Source organism: Lethenteron reissneri, chromosome 53 (assembly GCF_015708825.2).
Source record: "Lethenteron reissneri isolate LAM-NWPU_2019-01 chromosome 53, ASM1570882v1, whole genome shotgun sequence".
NCBI lineage: Eukaryota > Metazoa > Chordata > Hyperoartia > Petromyzontiformes > Petromyzontidae > Lethenteron > Lethenteron reissneri.
The window spans coordinates 8,775,355-8,795,775 of NC_083831.1; the positions used below are offsets into that span (position 1 = coordinate 8,775,355).

The 20,421-nt window shown below is 45.0% G+C and overlaps 2 protein-coding genes across 6 annotated transcripts in view; both read left to right on the forward strand.

Moving 5' to 3' along the window:
* The window catches only part of ERO1B (endoplasmic reticulum oxidoreductase 1 beta), a 48,360-nt gene extending 33,771 nt beyond the window's left edge, over positions 1 to 14,589 (forward strand). For all 5 annotated transcript variants that reach the window (XM_061573628.1, XM_061573629.1, XM_061573630.1 and 2 more), the window contains 5 exons: positions 1,525 to 1,771; positions 2,430 to 2,499; positions 4,041 to 4,127; positions 4,570 to 4,703; positions 7,207 to 14,589. In XM_061573628.1, coding sequence (XP_061429612.1) covers positions 1,525 to 1,771; positions 2,430 to 2,499; positions 4,041 to 4,127; positions 4,570 to 4,703; positions 7,207 to 7,267 — 599 coding nt within the window. In that variant the 3' untranslated portion in view covers positions 7,268 to 14,589. The remainder of the gene's footprint in view (positions 1 to 1,524; positions 1,772 to 2,429; positions 2,500 to 4,040; positions 4,128 to 4,569; positions 4,704 to 7,206) is intronic.
* A 3,481-nt stretch (positions 14,590 to 18,070) lies between these two features.
* The window catches only part of LOC133356221 (protein Daple-like), a 54,843-nt gene continuing 52,492 nt past the window's right edge, over positions 18,071 to 20,421 (forward strand). Inside the window, exon 1 of the mRNA XM_061573597.1 lies at positions 18,071 to 18,528. Coding sequence (XP_061429581.1) covers positions 18,463 to 18,528 — 66 coding nt within the window. The 5' untranslated portion in view covers positions 18,071 to 18,462. The remainder of the gene's footprint in view (positions 18,529 to 20,421) is intronic.

Below are 20,421 nucleotides of genomic sequence, written 5' to 3' on the forward strand. Positions count from 1 at the left end.
TGGCTACGTATGGTGTGAAAGAAGTTCTACATGAATACAAAGCGCCGGATGACAAGCCACCTGCAGCAGCATAGCCACCACCACCACCCAGATGACGGAGCTGGCATCGTTCATGACAAAACACATTCCATTTGATGCCTATGGCACGGTGTTAATTTTGTGAATGAAATTAGTAAAAAAATAATATTTAGTCAACAATGACAGAGTATATTCTTATGTGTTTTCGGTAAAGTCACGTAGGTAAAACATTAAAATTAATAAAAGTAAAATAAAATAAAAATCACGACGTTTTTATTTTATTTTACCTTAATTTTAATGTTTTACCTACGTAACTTTACCGAAAACACCTAAGAATATGAATCCTTGCAGTCACGAAAGCTTCAAATCTCGAATTAATGACAGAGTAGACAAATTACTTCAAGCGTGAGGACTGCCAGCTAGAGACCGACGTGACTGACTACGACGAGACGTGAGTAACGAGCCTGACTGACGGCGCAGACCGATACAAGCACGGTAATTGTCTATACGTGCTCGTACAAAGATGGAGTGAATTCACCGATTGGCCGACCTGATCGTATTGGGGAGAGGAGGTGAAAATAGGGCGCTCCTCACACCAACACAGAGAGAGAGAGAGCATCACCACTTTGAAACTAGAAAAATAACATCTGCACCCCTCCCACCTTCCCTCTCCTCCCCTAAAAATACCACGTTTCCAGTCGTTTCCCCCTATGCGAGTAGGGGGGCAGTGAGCCCCAATCGCTCTTCCCTGTGCTCACACCCGTGGGCACCTGGCCGCGGGCTTGTCCGTGAAATAATTGCACCCCTTTCCCCTAGCGCTCGTGCTTTGTTACGGGCTCTTGTTAAGTATATATAGTTACAAAAAAAAATTACCCGTAAAAACAAAGTTTTTCACTATAAATCCTTTATATGCGTGGCGGCTAGAGTCCTCTCGTCCTCTGGCTTGAGATGGCTGCCACCTATGGGTCAGATGATTGTCTGCCAGCATTAAGCAATTGGTAATTAAATATTTTAAAAAATTTCCCTAAACAGTGTAAAATTTTGCAACAAAAAATTTCACGAAAATTAATTGTCACGCACAACGAGTCTGTGTGGAAAATGTCAGCTCGATTGGATCACGGGAAGTGGGTTGAAAAACGACCGAAAGATTTGCACGGTCGTAAGCAAGCAAGTACACAAGCAAGCAAGCAAGCGAACTTAATATAAAGGGTTTAATAAGAACCTGTTTTTAGTCCACGTGCCACAGCAGAAATCGGTACCAGCTAGTGTAGCAAAATCTTAGTGGTGGCCACGTGTTTATACGGTCTGTAGGAGTAAAAGATTTGACTGCGCGCTCATTTCAAACGGTCATCGCGCACACATCGCTATTATCAGCCACATTTACGAAATGGGAAGCCGCTAAAGCTGCCGCCGCACACCTGTCGGGTTGGTGGCCCCACCGGTGAAACGTCCGTCGCTACCGGGAGCTCGCAGACCGTCATTTTGTCTTGAATCCTCTCCCGGCAGACGGCTACAGCAAGGCCCACTGGGCGCCCAACGTCAATGAGTTCCGCAAGCGCTTCGACCCGTCGACGACAAGGGGCCAGGGCACGCGCTGGCTGCGCAACCTCTACTTCCTCTACCTCATCGAGCTGCGTGCCATCTCCAAAGTGGCACCCTTCTTCCTGCGGCCCAGCAGCAACCTGTACACGGGCAACGCTAAAGAGGACCACCAGACCAAGGAGCTGCTGCTGCAGATCCTACAGCTCGCCAAGTGAGTACGGAGGCTTCCAAATTATTCTGGGTTTTTTTTTTCCCCGCTTGCGCCATCCGCGGCCGTACCGCGGTCCGTGTCAGCGTGGCTCGCGGAAGCACGGGTTCCTTTTTTTTTTATGCGCTTTTATTTAACTCACTCTGTTGTTGTTGTCGTTGTATCCTCAAATCTTGTAACTTAATTTTTACCCACTTCCCAATGTGGTATCAACTGCACAATTGGTATGCTTATGTCATACTGATGACAATACTATATTCTATCATTAAAAAATATTTTTAAACATTTTTTTTATAATGTTTCGGCTTGGGTCTAATTGTCCACGGTAAATTGACGTCATGGCAAGCTTCGGGGCCACTTCCTGGAGTCGTGGAGTTCTTCCATTACTAGTAGGGTACATTTCATTAAAGCGTGTTTTTAAAAAAAAGTTTTTTTTTAAATATAACTTTTTTACTCCCGTTTTTTTCGTCCCTACACTGGCTCCCTGTAAAGTACAGCAGTCGACTTCAAAATTCTGCTTCTCACCTTTAAGCCCTTGAATGGACTGGCTCCCGAAGTATCTCGCCAATCTGCTCAAGTTTTATATACCACTGCGAGAACATATATTTGCTGATTTCTGGTCTTACTCATCATTCAATTCCAATGTTTCTGTTTTAACCAGGGAGTTCCCGATGCATTTTGACGAGACCGCGATGTTTTCCGGTAACGAGAAGGAGGCGCAATTACTCAAGGTGAGGCATTGACGTTCATCTTTCCGCATTTGCGGTTTTGGAGCAATATTTTCCGTGATTAAATTCGAGATCGTAATGCACGATCCTGCACAAAACAAAGACGAAATTCCCCCGTATAGCCTACACAGACGGTTTGGGCAAGTGCTGTTATCGATCACCGGGAACGGCACACGAGGGGGTGGGTGGCCGACACCACTGTGGTGATAAATTTTGATTTAAAGCGTTCGTGACTGCAGGGATTCATATTCTTGGTTCTTTTGGTAAAGTCACATAGAAGGGAAATAATAAAATAATAAAAATATTAAACAATAACAATTCTCACGACGTTTCGACTGCAACACAAGCAATCATCATCAGGTGTGAAATCTTGCTGTGGATTTCACACCTGATGACGATTGCTTGTGTTGCAGTGGAAACGTGATAATTTTTTTTGTTTAATATTTTATTATTGTATTATTTCCCTTTTACGTGACTTTACCGAAAGAACCAAGAACACTGATGTTTACATACCACAAGAGGTACTCATTTGAGACTGAGTCTACCTAGGGGAAGCCCAGCACTAGTTCAGATAATCGTCACTGGTGTTGGTCGCGAGCGGGAATCGAACCCAGGCCGCCGGCTTCATAGCGCAGCGTTCTAACCACTCTACCGCTCCCCCCTACACACACACATACCCTTCAATATATGGATTCAGTTCGTCTACAGCTCTTATGTAGGTTGCCTGCCAAAGTCAATGCACTGGTCATAGGAATCGGGGAGCCATTTTCAACGTGAGCGTGTTACGAGTCCGTGATGTGGATGGAAAGTTACCCAGGTCGGACCACATTGCAGCATAGGGCCACCTACTGGCAGCAAGCGTGCTTGCCTTCATCCAGCAGTGCGTAGATCATGGCTCATGATGATAATACTGTGTGGTGGCAGCAGGGGGGGTTGTGGTGGAAAGACACCAAGGGTGGTGGAGCGAAACATTAAACATCTATGTCGTGGCTCATGGTGACGATGATCGTGATACCAGATGGAGAGAAAAAGGGAGTGGGTGGGGAGCAGTCAACATGATGTTTTAGACAGAGTCTTCGCACTCATTACACACACAAAGTGCTTTCCACAAACGAACCACAATACCTTGCTGATCTCGTGAAGGAGCATAAACCATCACTGGAACTCTGGTCATCCTCGCAGCGGCTTTTGGCTGGCCATCGAACAAAAGACGTTCACCGCATCGTGCGCTTTCAGATGCGCTTCTGCCCCCGTCTGGAATGCTCTTCCGACATTAGCAAACCACTGGAGCGATGCACATTTAAATCTAGCTTGAAAACTCATTTATTTCGAACTGCTTTTTGTATTTAGTTTATTGTCCTTCCCCCCCCCAGACTTACGATTAGCACGGTTGGCCACGTACGGCCGCGAAAAAAATACAACATGCGTACACGTGGATGGCAATTGAAGTGGACACGTTGCCGCGCACACTTCCGCGACAGTATGGCAGCGGCTGCCGCTTGCTCGCGGTGGTGATGTTTATCTTGTCTCTGCCCCGTCTGTAGGAGGAGTTCCGGTTGCACTTCAAGAACATCTCGCGGATCATGGACTGCGTCGGCTGCGACAAGTGTCGCTTATGGGGAAAGCTGCAGGTAAATCTTCTTAGTTGGGTGGTTTGTACGATCCTCCAACCTTGATATGTGCTTGCTTAGCAGCGCTTTTATCCTGGAGACCTTGAAACAGAACGAAGAGTGTTGCCGTACAGACAGAGCATGTCAAGCATGTACAATAGGTTTGTTATAATACCTTTATCGAGCTGTGCATTTGACAGAATGGCTATAAATAATAATAGAAGTTACTCAAATGGAATCTGCATCGCGGTTATCGCCCCCGAGAGCGAAAACATGCAGGTCCCTCCTTAACAAGAGTCGTGAGGCTGTGTGTAGCAGTATTGGTAAGCAAGCCTGATCGCACCTCCGATTAGCACGGTTGGTTGCGTACGGTGGGAAAAAAGTTCACACGTGCACACGCGTAATAATAACACTAAAAAATATACAAATGTAATTGCTTTGTTCTTTCTCGGCTGTCCGACAGACGCAAGGGTTGGGCACGGCGCTGAAGATCCTGTTCTCGGAGAGGGAGATACGGAAGCTGCCGAAGCAGGGGCCCTACCCTCCCTTCCAGCTGACTCGACAAGAGATCGTCGCTCTCATCAACGCGTTTGGGCGGTGAGGCCTGCACTTCCAGCTTCCTCCCAGCGTGATCCTAATCCTGCAGCAGGAGAGAAGGGGAGCCTACGGCCTATGGGCCAGACACAGGCCCGCCGCTTAATTTTTATGGGCCATCGGCTTCACGTATCCCGTAGCTGCTTTCATCAAAGGCCCAGAAAAATTATATTTATCCATCGCTGCAAAGCATCTTTCAGCCGCACTAAGCGGGTACTGGAGGGGAGCATTTTTGACCTGGCAATACCGGTTTTCTTTTATCACGTTCAGTCACTTGTATTACTGCAAGAGGCCCTTATAGCAGAGGTCGCAAATGGGTTTTGATTCCTTACCCGTACCCGGCCGCACCAGGGTCGCAAACGGGTACCCGTACCCGGCTGGGTACGGGTAGCCGGGTATCGGGTAGGGTACGGGTATCGGGTACCCGGTTGCGACCTCTGCCTTATAGTGACAAACTAAGTGAAAAATAAAAGTTGAATGTGATATTTTCTTGTCCTCTCCATGGCGTCTAAGCTGGGATTGTCAGCTCTCTACACTTTAGTACCCAGTTAATAATAATTCACATTTGTAAGCATACCTGTCAACCCCTTATCAATGCCTATCTTATTACAGATCAATTCAGACCTTATTGGTCACCCCTTGTAATTCTCAACGTTCATCCTACAAAGCCCCATCACAAGGGAGAAACACAAAGAAATAGACAAAAATCACGTTTTTTGCCCGTATTGAAACGGCTCTATGCCGTATGGAACTGAACTAAATTTTTAGGTGTTTTCGGTAAAGTCACGTAGGTAAAACATCAAAATTAATAAAATAATAAAATAAAAATAAAGATCACGACGTTTCGGAGGCAACATCGTCGTGATCTTTATTTTTATTTTATTATTTTATTAATTTTGATGTTTTACCTACGTGACTTTACCGGAAAACACCTAAGAATATGATTCCTTGCAGTCACGAAAGCTTCAAGTCTAGAATGAACTCAATTTCCCTTTTACCGTGTAGGTTGTCAGATGTGTATGTGTAAAGGCGCATTTCATCCGTAGATCCCAATGCGCACCCCGTGTATGTAAATCAGGAAATAAACAGAACCAACAGGGTAACGGCCAGAACTAAGGGGGTAAGGGCCAGTTTAAAGAGGTGAGCTTTCAAGATAGATATATCTAACGACTCCGATTGTCTCATCAGCAAAGACAAAGCCTTCCAAAGCTTGAGAGCTGCACTGGCAAAAAGCCCGATCACCCCAGGAAAAATGAGCCTTGACCTCGGAGCACTTAGAAGGCGGCGATCCGCAAATCTCTAATTATTCTGTAATCTACACTCCCAAGTGCTATTTTAATTTTCAAAAAAATGCATGGAACATTACCCCTAAACATGTATGAAATTGGTGCGGGGCCTTTGCTGACCTGCACTTCAGAATAGAGTTGTGAAGTTGATGTTTTCAGCCTGGTTACAAATTACTGCATCAAAACACACATCCTACTGAATTCGATTTACTCACTTTATGCGGCCCATTTCAGCTCTGAGGATTACCTCTTTTGTTTTTGTTGCTGTGTGATAAACACTATGCAGGGCATTTAGACCCTGCTGGCCTAGTATAGGTAAAAGAAAGGATAATGGGGTGACTTCAGAAGTAGTTCTATGACATCTTCTTCTGGGAGGGGGGGCGGGTTGCGGTCTCTGACACAATGTGGTACACTTCTCGCTATGAGCGTTCCAAATGGAAAAAAAACAATCTCACGTCGTGACGTCAACATTTATGAATAATTAATTTGATGCCCCTGTAGCATCACAAGAGGGATAAGGCTGAGGGGCAGATGTGCCTTTGCTGGAGCCAAATCAATTTCGATTTAAAGCTTTCGTGACTGCAGGGATTCATATTATTGGTTCTTTCTTTTACGTGACTTGACCGAAAGAACCAAGAATATGGAGCCAAATATTTGCGTGATATCTCCTGTGTTTCAATTTTGCATGCAAGTGTATGCCTCTGCGACAAATCGCATGCCTACACATGCAGCAGGCCCGCAGATTTAGCGCAGCAACGTCAAATGGCCAAGGGCCATTTGGATAATTATAACATCATTCGCGGGCCATACAAAATTATCAACTTAAAAATTAGCCCGTTATATTTGGTCAAACATTTAATTAACTCACCCCTAATGTGATGGCTGGAACCGCTTCTCTTTGGTGAGGCGTGTGATGTTAGCTGGTATTGATGATGTTGCTACTCGCAACTGCTTTTCCAGGTTTGCTCCTAGATTTATTGAATTTCGAGTCCTGCCTGCGGTTGGTTGCTTTGGTAGGGCCAGACCAAATGATTTTGCGGGCCTTATACGACCCGCGGGCCGGACGTTCCCCACCCCCACCCCTGCCGTAGCCGATAACAGCATTGTGGTTTTTCAATTTTGACGCGTAATTGCTGCTGCTGTGTCCCGCCTAATGACTCGCTTGAAGCCGCTCCCTTTGTTGCCGTGTGTTTTGTGTTGTTTTTTTGCGCGATGAACAGAGTGTCGACCAGCATCAAGGAGTTGCAGAACTTCAAGGAGGTCTTGAAGGATTCCATGTGAACTCCGCCTCCACCACAGTTGTGATTTTCAGGACTACTCACCGCACTATTTATTCTGGTCAGAAACTGAGAATGTTCTTGTCCCTCGCCGTCGTCAATTTAAAACAAAATACGAGAACCACTCGGCAGGGATTGTGAGATTCCCATTAAAAAGGGGGATGGACCGGTGAGGCATGTCTGATAAAAAAAAAAAAAAGGAAGAAATAATAAATGGTTGATACAGGTGTACAAAGTTACTTTCCGAAGATGTTTAACCCTTTTGACGCTGTGTTGTGCAGGGGTTATAGTTTACATTGTGCTTACTGTGCTTGTTATATGTGACTGGGAGCAATGAGAAAGGAAAAAAAATGCAAAACAATAATTGTAAATGTAAGTTTCTACTATATATATATATATACTGTAATTGAATGGCCTTATGAATATTAATGCTTCAGGAGCATTCTGTCTCGGAGTGACGATGTCTTGGGACTTTTTTTTGACGAATGACAATGAAGTGAAATGTATTCTCCAAAATATCGCAAAATGTTTGACCGTTGATGGTTGTTTGAGAGCAGTTTCTTTTCTGGTTGTCACGCCGCGTGCCCTCACCGTGCATTGTGTTTGCCACCTTTGAGACCTTTTTGGCATGCCCGGCAGTTCTGTGTTGTACAAATGACCTCTGTAAAATCGTGAAAGATTGCGCTCCACGTAGCGACCTGCTGATAGAATATTCTTATTGTCAAAAACGTAGGAAGGCGTTTCACGGTTAACTATTAAGGACCAAACCCCAATTACATAAAACATCTTATTGGATTACTTATCCCCCAAGATGCAATGTTTCTGCCGCTGGGAACGGAAAACATGGACACTTTTTTCACGGTGATCTCAGAGCGTCTCGTTTGATGCGCGACATTTTGCGGGTATCTTATTTATTGTGCTGGGCAGGTGGTGGAGAAATGCCAAATTGTGAATCGATGGCTCAAATATTCCAGAATCCTTATCGCGTGATTCCTGTTCTGTCACTTTGATTTAAATTCCGCAGTTTGGCCAATTGGTGGACAAATTGAACGCGAGTGTACGTACAGGTTGTTTGTCGATGCACAGCAGATGAGCGCCTCCTTACACCATGCAGCCTGTGGGGAGAGGTGTGTTTAAACTTCACCATCCTGGTCTGCGCAAGTCGGTGAAGACGGGGAGCATATCTGTCAAAAAAAAGTCTCCTCAACGACCAAGATGAAAATGTTATTTATGTATTTAGAATTAGATACATTTCATTAAATCAGGAGATTGAGCTACGCATGACATTCCATCCGATCACAGATCAGGAAATCCACTGTGAAAACAATGGATATATTTCCCCACACAGGCATTAGGCAGCTCCCAGTCTTACCTGGAACATTGGACCAACATTGGTGGAACGCTTCTAACCGCGTGTTCAACGTTGGCCCAACGTTGCGTGCTTAACTGGGTTAAGGAAAAAACATTCTGTTTTGGAAAATGGAAATGTTATTCGACATCATTGTCAGCCCTGCCCCAAGTAGCTGCTGAATGAAGGCCCTTTCCAAGCCGTCACCATCCCACGGTTACATTTTTGATTCGTACTAAATTGACGTCAACCCTGTGAGTGTCCAACCACTGCTGGCAAACGAAGGCTTTTGAAAAATAAAATCGGGCATTTGATAACCGTGTCATCATAAAATTGGATATTTCGGGCCGGTCAGACACAGACTCTGGTGTGTAGGTTTCACTCCTGCGTAGGCTTTCGCAGTTGTGCCGTGTGGCCCTGCGTTGTGTTTTTGGGTCTGCTACCCTGATGTCCAACCTATCTCTCCGCATGCGGGGGGAGCGAAATGTCGGACATCGTGGCGAATAACACGCGGGTTTCACTTCATTTAACACTTTGTTTTGGCCGCGACACATTTTGGCAATACAAATCGCAGTGCGTGATGCTTGTGGAATGCGCGGCACACGCGACATCGAGTTGAGGGGTCAGCGGTGGAGAAAACTGGTAGTAATTAGGGGTGTGAGCAATGAATGCGTTGACTTGTCTGACATTGCTTCCTACAGCATACGGAGTCGTAGTACGGGCATGTTGTAGTCCGCTGCCTCGCGTGATTCTTTCGTTAAATCTCGGTTTCGTCTGCACGTGGAAATTGCTGAGGCTTTTGGAACCATGTACCGGCTGTCACGTAATGATTAAGATTGAGGCCATATGCATGTTGTGAATCCGACCGTGTGTGCCGTGCATACCTGGACAGGTATGTTTTGCATCCGTTGATATTCTTGTTTGTGTTTTAAACAATAGCAGCAGAAAAAAATCAAGGCCAACTCGTAAAAAAAAATGTCATAATAGTTTTTCAATGGAAATTTTCTGAATTTAACAAGCAGCAATTGACAGTTTAGGAACATTTGCCAAATTTTAAAACCCTTCATGTGATCCTAAAGTACGCCCATCAAAGATATGTCAAGGAATATTATTTGCGTTTATGTAGTGCTTAAAATACATTGTTCAAAAGCGCTTTGATATTAGAGGTTGTTTGATTAAAGATTTAAAGCCATATGTTATAAATAAACATACTTTGAATAACCAAAGCATGTGGAATTATAACATTACTTTTAATCTTTGAATAACCAAGGTTATGTGATAACTACAATATAGCATACATTTATACCACCCATATGCTCATTAACTTTAATTTGTCATTCCTGCATGACACTTTGAATGTTAACATTGCAGCTTGTGGCATTGCTTCTTACGCTCGTTAGATTTCGGTGAAAGCATCTGAGACTGAATGAGCCGACAATGGAGAAACGTCCCACACCAGCCTGAATGGGCTGCCTTGTTACCATTTCACAGTCTTGGACACATGCAATGACGCGCCACCATCGATACTGTAAACGCCTAATACTGCACATCTTCCGTTTTGGAACCTTTGGTTAATACATTGTTCACATCCTCACTGTTTTAGCTTTGTGGTAATTAATGTCAAAAAGTGATTGAAAAAAAAAGTATATTGTTTAAACCTAAAAATATGAAAATGTAAAAAAATATATGCATCGTGGGTGAATGCAATAGCATGTTTGTACTTTATTTCATTGATGTTTTGTAATTTTGAAGGGTTTTTTTTCTCATGTACGTAAAGCCAAAGGTGGACAGAAAATTATAAATAGCAGGGCATGACAATTTTCTTCCAAATCTTACGATCCAGTCCCGGTGAGAGGCAGTGGAGTGCTCTCCTCGACGACCAACGGGTAAGAGAAGAGCTAAGAGCCGATGACGGGATAATGTCAGGGCAGACCGTCGGAGGTCACCACGCAGCAGCTACGGGATCTGGCCGAGGGTACAAAGCACTGGCAATGAGCTGCGGTATTGGTGGTGGTGGCATCTTGATCCGTCTCAAAATTTGTTTAGTTAATACGAACCTTCACGCGGCATGGTGCAAGTTAGGACTCGTTTGATGCGAGCTCCTTACAAACCGTGATCCGATTTTATTGGCATGTGTTACTCTTAAGAAATGCAGTATGCTGAAACAATTTTGCTAAGTGGAACCTTTTAAATTGTTTATTTCATGAAGGAATTCTAAAAGGTATTGGCAACCTAATGCTAGGTTTATTTCGGAGCGCTGTCTGAATCGTAGGGGTTTATACGGCACGAGTAATAGCTGCAACATAAAAAAAATTACATAAGGAGCGTGCACATTTTTTTATTTCATATTTTTTAACTTGGATGCTATTACTTGGTTTTGACAAACTCTACCCCCCTAAAAACCCCTTAGTTTGTAGCCATCATTGGTTTATATTTTATAACGGTAGTTGCTTAATATAGGCTTGTGGTGACAAAAAATACAAATCGATGTGTAATTGGTTATTTACAGCAAATATTTTTTTTCCCCAAAAGAATGTTTAAAAAAAAAATTGACTAAGAGCGCTTCACAGACCAGTCTCGCAAGATTACATTGGGAAAATTATTCTGAAGTTTGTTTCAGTATGCCTTATCTACAACAAGGGCGCACCACCTATTCCGTTGCAACGAGTGTGCATCTCGTGTCAAACCGAAATGTTCATTCCGACGCAATGGATGAAGCTCAATTTAATTTAGTTACAAAAAATTCAGACTGGTTGTTATTGTGCAGTCATTGGGAAACTCGGGTGAGACCACGAATCCACTGCACTTGAGGAATTTTCCTTAACCATGGGTAGCTGAAACTGGGATTCCTAACCTCGGATCTCAATGGTGTCAGCCCAGTGCCCTGAATCACCCCCTCATATGGGCAATCTGGCCACTTTATGGTGTAGCGAAACTTGGATTCGTGCTAATTCACGGTTCCACATCGTCATACATTCTCTTATCTTGAGAGTAAGAGACATGAGCAGCAACTTGTTAGATCGTCGATTGATAAACTCGACGATTATAATTAATTTGTATTGCAAGTCCAGATGGCTGTTGTTGCATCACTACACTATAGTGTAATACTCTTAGAACATGTCTGAAGGGAATCGTCAATGCATACAGATTTGTAATTTATGCGCAACTGACACCTTAATTTGAGCAACAATTACTGGGTATTTTTCTCTCCACCATTGGTTTCTTTATTATTTCAGTCACTTGGGTTATATACTTTGTACAGAAATGATATCAAAAGGTTTTAATTGATGTTCTTCAATGTGTGAATTCCTTAATAATTACAAGACCGAGTTGCTCCATTTCATTTTGCTTGAGTTTGCTTTCTGTCTCTGCTGTTCGCTTTTTTTCCCCCAAGCTACCACTGACGTGTCGCACCGTGTGGTAAAACACTTTGCATCTTTGACACGTGACCTGTATCGTGCATCTTATTCGCACCCGTAGGTGCACGTGGTTTTTTTCTTCCTCCCACTTGTGTGTTTTTGGAACGGGTTGCATACTGATTTGCCCAGGTGTCAGTCCTCGACTCGTGTTCGTAACTTGATTTGTTATCACGCTCGACTTTTCATCCAGAGCTCATCGGTTCACTCTACCGACGAGGCAGCTGAAGCAACGGTGCCATTTTTTTTAAATCCTTTATATTAAGTTCGCTTGCTTGCTTAGGACCGTGCAAATCTTTCGGTCGTTTTTTAACCCACTTCCCGTGATCCAATCGAGCTGACATTTTCCACACAGACTCGTTGTGCGTGACAATATGTTCGTGAAAAAAATTCCAAAATTGTACACTTTTTAGGACAAAAATATTATATTTAATTACCAATTGCTTAATGGTGCAATGCAATCATCTGACCCATAGGTGGCAGCCATCTCAAGCCAGAGGACGAGAGGACTCTAGCCGCCACGCATATAAAGGATTTATAGTGAAAAACTTTGTTTTTACGGGTTATTTTTTATTTTTTAAATCGCCACCACCGTTGTCCACCGAGTCAGTATAAATGGGTCCACAGCACTTGGTCCGATCACGCGTGGTGGGGTAGAGTGTGGGTCCTACTCCCCACCACTTCCAAGCCGTCTGGCGAGCATGGGAGGCTCGGCAAAATATTACACTGGTCAACACACTTTTTCTGGCATAAGGTATTCCAACAGTTGTAAGGTAATTTTGGGGTGCTGATTCCAAATCTGGCATCAGTTTTTGTCTATCACATCAGGGTTTTTGAGATATAAAATGTTGCATTTTCAATAAAAACTGCAGAAGAAAAATATTAAATAAACGTGGATATCTACATAAAATGATATTAACACACTATCCTAAAAATACAGCACCATATTTTAACACTAAAGCAGTCACTGACTCGCAACAACTTGCAATCATAAGTGACAGAGTTGGGTAAAATCAATGAAAATGGGGTATGCCGATAGCATAAAAATGAGATGTGATAGAGCAAATCTGAGATCAGATTTGGAATCGGCACCCTGAAATTAGTCTAAAACAGCTGCAAAAGTCCAGGCCAGAAAAAAATGCTTTTTGTTTGTTGACCAGTTTAATCGGAGGGGTCTCTAGAGCCCCAGCAGTGGAGAGCCACCGGTAGCGTGGTGTTGACCAAGCACTTACAGGGCTGCACCTTTACCTCTTTTTTTTTTTACTTTAGCTATTGAAACGAGTTTGTGGTTGTGGCAAGCCACGTGTAATGTGACTGCATGTAAACCATGCAAAAGCGTCACGGGTGTAACAACGTCCATTTACTCAATAAAATTGGCGTGGCTCAACGGTTTGCAACAGCTGTGCAAATAAAAAAACCCGTGCAGTGAATAGAATTATTGCAAAGTCTTGTAAGCTGTCCCGGATTTCCCAGGATCCTCCACTTCCATCTTGATTTGAAGCGTTCGTGAATGCAGGAATCCATACTCTTTGGTTCTTTCGGTAAAGTCACGTAGTTAGAAATAAAATAAAACAAATCACGACGTTTCGATCGCAACACAAGTGACCTTCATCAGGTGGCACCGATACAGCAGGACAACCGCTTGTGTTGCGATCGAAGCGTCGTGATTTGTTTTATTTTATTTCGAACTACGTGACTTTACGAAAGAACCAGTGAGTATGATCTCCACTTGTCGAGCTGGCTGCTATCCTGGGAAAGTGGGACATTCTGAAGTTCTGATGTCAGTCGAGTCCTGTAACAATAATACACCGAATTTTGATTTAAAGCTTTCGTGACTGCAGGGATTCATATTCTTGGTTCCTTCGGTAAAGTCACGTAGAAGGGAAATAATAAAATAATAAAATATAAAAGCAAAATTCTCACGACGTTTCGACTGCAACACAAGCAATCATCATTATTGTTTTTATTTTTCTATTATTTCCCTTCTACGTGACTTTATCGAAAGAACCAAGAATGATAATGCACCACTCAAGACGATGCATTTACATGGAGGAGTTCTCCCCTCTGCCGGTATTTTGAGATCAAATCACGAGTGCATTTTGCACTTTGCGCCGTTAGTATAGCGCAAGGCTATCACGGATGCACTGTTGCATAGATTGGTATAGTCTGCAGTAGTTCCATATAGTGGGGTACGATAGAGCAATGTAGCCATGTGATAGCTGCTCTCTCAAGAGATCTTTCTGCTTCCTGTCATGATTTGTCCTGATTCTTGTACCTCTTAAGGTGGCAATCCTGCTCATGGTTGAAACCCAGATCTATTTCGTTGAGGCTGGAGTCACGGATAAGTTAATTCCCACTAACATCGCTTGGTGTATCAGGCGTCAGTTCAAGTTTCAATTAAACTCATAATGTGGTGTTCTTTAACATTTCTTCCCCAGGATGTGCTGCCTCTTAAGTTGTTGATATTTACTATTCTTGTTTGCAGCAGCAGCCTCTTGTGCTTGAATATTGTATTTTATGTGAGCGGGATTATTGTTGATTAAATACATTTTCCTCAAAGCAGCTAGTGGTGCTATTAACTTCATTGTGTGGGAGAGACACATTACCGCCTTTCTACCAATTTATGTGAAACAAAAATGTGACATTTGTGGCTTTAGAGGTCAAAAGGCCTGCTTTCCTCCTATTTTGGTGAACTAATGGAGGAACCATATACTAATATAGAACTTGGAGAACCTCTAGACCAGCATGGGGCTCATAGACTTACATAGAACCCGTAGACTAACGTGAAGCGTTAGACAAGTATCGGATCCATAGACTCACATGGAACCTTAGACGAGCATTAAAACTATAAACTAGTACGGTACAGGACTATAGACGAACATAACCTAAAGACTAGCATATAACTCATTGACTAGCATCAGGAAATATAGGCGAATACAAAACGTATGTTTCACACCTCCGATTATCACGGTTGGCTACGTACGGTGCGAAAGAAGTTCTGCATACAGTATTACCATAGGACCCATCGGCTAACATACTACATATGTGTAGTAACATCAACATGCAGTGCCGGCCCTCGAGAGGCACGGCGTGCGATGTAACGACATCGCGGATACCACGAGGGTGTGAGTGTAGTACCGGCCCTAGAGGGGCCCCGTGAGGGCTGATTGACAGCGCTAGATAGCACCACGCTTGGCGTGCAGTGTCAGCCCCTATAGGATACTGTGTGGGAGTGCCGGCCGTAGGAATGATGTTACTAAAGCCGTGGCACTCTGGTTGACCTGAGAGGGCACGTGACCAATTAAGTCTACAAAGGGGCCCCATGTGGGGGCTAGGGGGGTCACGTGGTTGGGATCCAGATCCTTCCCGAGGATTCTGGAAGGTGGGCGTGGCCGAGGGCGGAGCCAGCCACGCCGCAGAGACCAGAGTTGTTGTTCATCCTGGAAGAAACCTTCGTCTACGTTCTCCGTTCAACGAGTCTCCACGTGGACCTGAGCTATGTTCCCGGTCCGTAGTAGCAAGGGGCCGTCCATAAATGACGTCACGCACCTAGGGGGGGGGGGGGTGAGAAATGGGACGTCACATCAAAATGCGCAACTTTAAATAAATATAGAATTATTATAACAACACTCCTACAACATGAGAGTGCAGCGCCACATTAAATACGCACTACATTGACAATAGTTTAAAGCGATTTGAAGCATGTTTTATTTTCTAAATGGAAATATGGTTTTTGGGGGTGATGGGGGCAGAGCTTTATGACGTCTATTTGAGGGGGGGGGGTCTGACTTTGTGACGCCGTGTGACGAGGGGGGGGTCAAAAATCGTCCAAAATCGCGTGACGTCATTTATGGACGGCCCCTTACCCCGTATTCTTGTACAGGGAAATTGAGTTTTCATGTCCATACGGCGTACAGCCGTTTCAATACGGGCAATACAACAACTCATACGGCCAAATAAAAAAAGTCGTGGGACAGATTTAGTTCAATCAAACAGCAGCATCAGCATGCAATATCACAGACAGCATACCATGATAAGTAGCATCATTGACACCAATTATACAAATTTATACATAAAGCAATTGTTGCTTAGTAATTTTTTTGTATATTTGTGTTTTTCCCTTGTAATGGGACATATATCAGGGCACGGGATGACCAATAAGGTCTGATTTGGTCTGTGATAAGGTAGGGCACTGATAAGGGATTGACAGGCATGTATATACATAAGGTTTTTTGGGTTGGATCGCGTAATTATGAATGTGTCATTAAACACGCTACCATCCGACAGCCAATGAATTAAGGGTTGTCATGTTGGGTGGTGGCGGGTTTAACGACATATTTACGCGATCTAACACAAAAAAACACCCTTCGTTATAGATATTGGTCGCTAAAGCCTTCGTGTTAAACTGACAGTGTATATAATCGCCGACGTTTTGGGAAATGGCCCTTCTAATGTTCGTGGGAAATATCTCCAATTTGTAAAAAAAAAAACACCTCTCGACGAAAAAAAATCATCTCAATTAATTTTAGTCCGTCAGCCAGCTCTGTATGGTCACTTTATTTAAACAGGTGGCGGATTGGTGCGCTTATTAAAAAAAAACCCACCACAATGTTAAATTCTAGATTTGAAGCTTTCGTGACTGCAAGGATTCATATTCTTAGGTTTTTTCGGTAAAGTCAGGTAGGTAAAAATTTTAATTAATAAAAGTAAAATAAAAATCACGACGTTTCGGAGGCAACACAAGCTTCCGTCTTCAGGTGGAACCATCACAGCACGATAGCTGTATCAGCTTCAAATCTAGAATTTAACACTTGAGACAGCTATCGTGCTGTGACGATTCCACCTGAAGACGGAAGCTTGTGTTGCCTCCGAAACGTCGTGATTTTTATTTTATTTTCATTAATTTTAATTTTTTTAACCTACGTGACTTTACCGAAAAAACCTAAGAACATAATGTTAAACTTTAAGCGCACGATAATGTTAATCATTTACCAGAGGATGGGCCGAATCTTCAGCCAAACTGCTCCAAATTTGGGGAGGGGGGGGGAGACTTTGAAGACCAATAACATCCAGAAAGCCCCTCTACAACAAACAACGGCTGAGAGTGGGGGGCACAATGAGTTGATATCTGCACGGCTGGACGCCACCAACCCCTTGCAGCCACTAGAGGCCGCTAACGTTCGAAATAAAATCAACGGCAGTTGAGATCAACCCTCACCACCCCCCATAGATAAAGAACAGGGGTAAGGGGGCGTCCATAAATGACGTCACGCGATTTTGGACGATTTTTGACACCCGCCCCCCTTCGTCACACGGCGTCACAAAAAGTCAGACCCCCCCTCAAATATGACGTCACAAAGCTCTGCCCCCCCCCCCCAAAAAAAACACATGCTTCAAATCGCTTTAAACTATTGTCATTGTAGTGCGTATTTAATGTGGCGCTGCACTCTGATGTTGTAGGAGAAAACATTTATTAAAAAGTATATTTAATTAAGTAGAACGTGTTGTCTATATTTATTTAAAGTTGTGCATTTTGATGTGACGTCACATTTCTCAAACCCCCCCTAGGTGCGTGACGTCATTTATGGACGTGACGTCATTTATGGACGGCCCCCAAGTGCTGTTAGCGAGCACCTATGAAGGCTGCCACTGTGGCACACGAGGGGGTGGGTGGCCAGCACCACGCCCGGCCGCCTTTGTCTCCCCCAGTGGCGATGTTTACACACCGCACCGGGTACTCATTTGAGGCCGAGTCGACCTAGGGGAGGAGGCCCAGGACCGGCCCAGAGATGATCATCACTGCTGTTGAGCCGTGAGCGGTAATCGAACTCGGCTCGCTTGGTTCGTAGCGCAGCGCTGCGTTAACCGCTGCACCACCGCTCCCCTCATCATCATCACCACCTCCTCCCCCCAACTCGCTGCGTGTGAGAAAAAAACAAAAGTCAACTCTTGAAGGGGAAATGGGCGGAGATCCTTAACTCCCCCCTTCCTCCTCCTCCTCGTAGCTGCCTCCCTCCCTCCCACTCTCTCTCAGCCACACACAAAAGCTGCCACCACCACCTCCTCCATCACCACCGCTGCTGCTGCTGCTTCCACCATCTCCATCACCTCCACCACCACGGCCGTCACCCGCTTGGTGGCGAGGCCGTGCCGGCTTCAGCAAAGCTCTCTGGCCGCTGTGCTGAGAAAGACGACCGCGGGCGAGAGAGATCGAGATCGAGAGAGAGAAGGAGGAGGAGGAGAGAGAGAGACACGCGCACACGAACGCACACAATGTGCTCCTGTAGCTTAACGGGCAAAGTGGATCGGCCATAAAGCGTGGGGAGGTGGGGGGCCCCATCGGCCTAGCGACCTCTTGCCTCGCTTTGCCTCGCACCCCCCCCCACTCCACTCATCATCATCATCGTCGTCGTCCGGAGGAGTCGAGACGAGGCAATGGACGAGATGCTGCGGCACGGCCAGCCGGCGCGCGTCTTCATGGACGGCGCTCTCGTGGCGTGGGTACGTCGCTGATGCTGCTGCTGATGATGCTTCTACTGCTGCTGCTGATGATGATTCCTGCTGCTGCTGATGCTGCTGCTGCTACTGCTGCTGCTGATGCTTCTACTGCTGTTGCTGCTCCTACTGCTGCTCCTGCTGCTGCTGCTTCTACTGCTGTGGCTGCTGCTGCGGCTGCTGATGATGTTGCTGCTGCTGATGATGATGTTGTTGCTGCTGCTGCTCCTGCTGCTGCTTCTGCTGCTCCTGCTGCTGCTGCTTCTGCTGCTGCTGCTGCTGCTGCTCCCTGCTGCTGCTCCTCTTTGCTGCTCCTGCTGCTTCTGCTCCTGCTGCTGCTCCTGCTGCTGTTGCTGCTGCTGCTCCCTCCTGCTGCTGCTCCCTCCTGCTGCTCATGTTGCTATTGCTGATCCTGCTGCTGCTCCCTCCTGCTGCTCCTGCTGCTCATGTTGCTATTGCTGATCCTGCTGCTGCTCCCTCCTGCTGCTCCTGCTGCTCATGTTGCTATTGCTGCTCCTGCTGCTGCTCCCTGCTGCTTTGTTCCACTCTGTGCGGTTCCAACGGCGTCCTCCGTCCATTGTGTCACCTGAGGCTGGCTCTGGGTGGCGTGGAGGGCGCGGGGGGTGCTGAGTGTTTCAACTTTAAAGAGTCGCTTGTTGCTGAAGCTGCTTCGCTTCGTCTTCTTCTTCTTCTTGCTGTTGCGGACCCACGAGGGGGTGGCCCAGAGTTGTCCTCGAATTCATATTCTTAGGGTTTTTTCGGTAAAGTCACGTAGGTAAAAAAAATTAAATTAATAAAAGTAAAATAAAAAATAAAATAAAAATCACGACGTTTCGGAGGCAACACAAGCTTCCGTCTTCAGGTGGAACCGTCACAGCACGATAGCTGTATCAAGTGTTGTGATAGCTGTATCAAGTGTTGTGATAGCTGTATCAAGTGTTGTGATAGCTGTATCAAGTGTTGTGATAGCTGTATCAAGTGTTGTGATAGCTGTATCAAGTGTTGTGATAGCTGTATCAAGTGTTGTGATAGCTGTATCAAGTGTTGTGATAGCTGTATCAAGTGTTGTGATAGCTGTATCAAGTGATACAGCAATCGTTGCAGTCACGAAAGCTTCAAATCTAGAATTGTCCTCGAATGTTGTGGCTTTAAACCGACGTTTCGGCCTCGACCCTGCTGTAGCTGCTGCTGTTGTTGTTGCTGCTGTTGTTGTTGTTGCTGATTCCCCGTCTCCTACACCCCCACACCGGTTCTTCTTCATGTGTATCACTAAGTAACAACTATAACACGTCCCAGCCTCTGTGTCTGTGGGTAGTGCAGCGGTTAGCGCTACGAACCTGGCGACCCGAGTTTGATTACCGCTCACGGCCAACACCGGTGACGATTATCTCTGAACCGGTCCTGGGCATCCCCTAGGTCGACTCGGCCTCAAATGAGTACCTGGTGCCACTGGGGAGACAAAGGCGGCCGGGCGTGGTGCTGGCCACCCCATCTCATTGTGTGTCCTGTGCCGGGCTTCATAGGTGCTGCTCGCTAACAGCACTTGCCCCTACAGTCTGTTGAGGCTACAGAGGGGATCTTTGTCTTTGTGTGGTACTGCATGTTCGTGTAGGTATGTGTGCGTGTGTATATCTTGTACGTGTTAGGGGCCGTCCATAAATGACGTCACGCACCTATGCGGGGGGGGGGGGGTCAGACATTTGTGACAATGCTGGGGGTTGAGAAATGTGACGTCACATCAAAATGCGCAACTTTAAATAAATATAGACAACACGTTCTACTTAATTAAATAGACTTTTTAATAAATGTGTTCTCCTACAACATCAGAGTGCAGGGCCACTTTAAATACGCACTACAATGACAATAGTTTAAAGCGATTTGAATCATGTTTTATTTTTT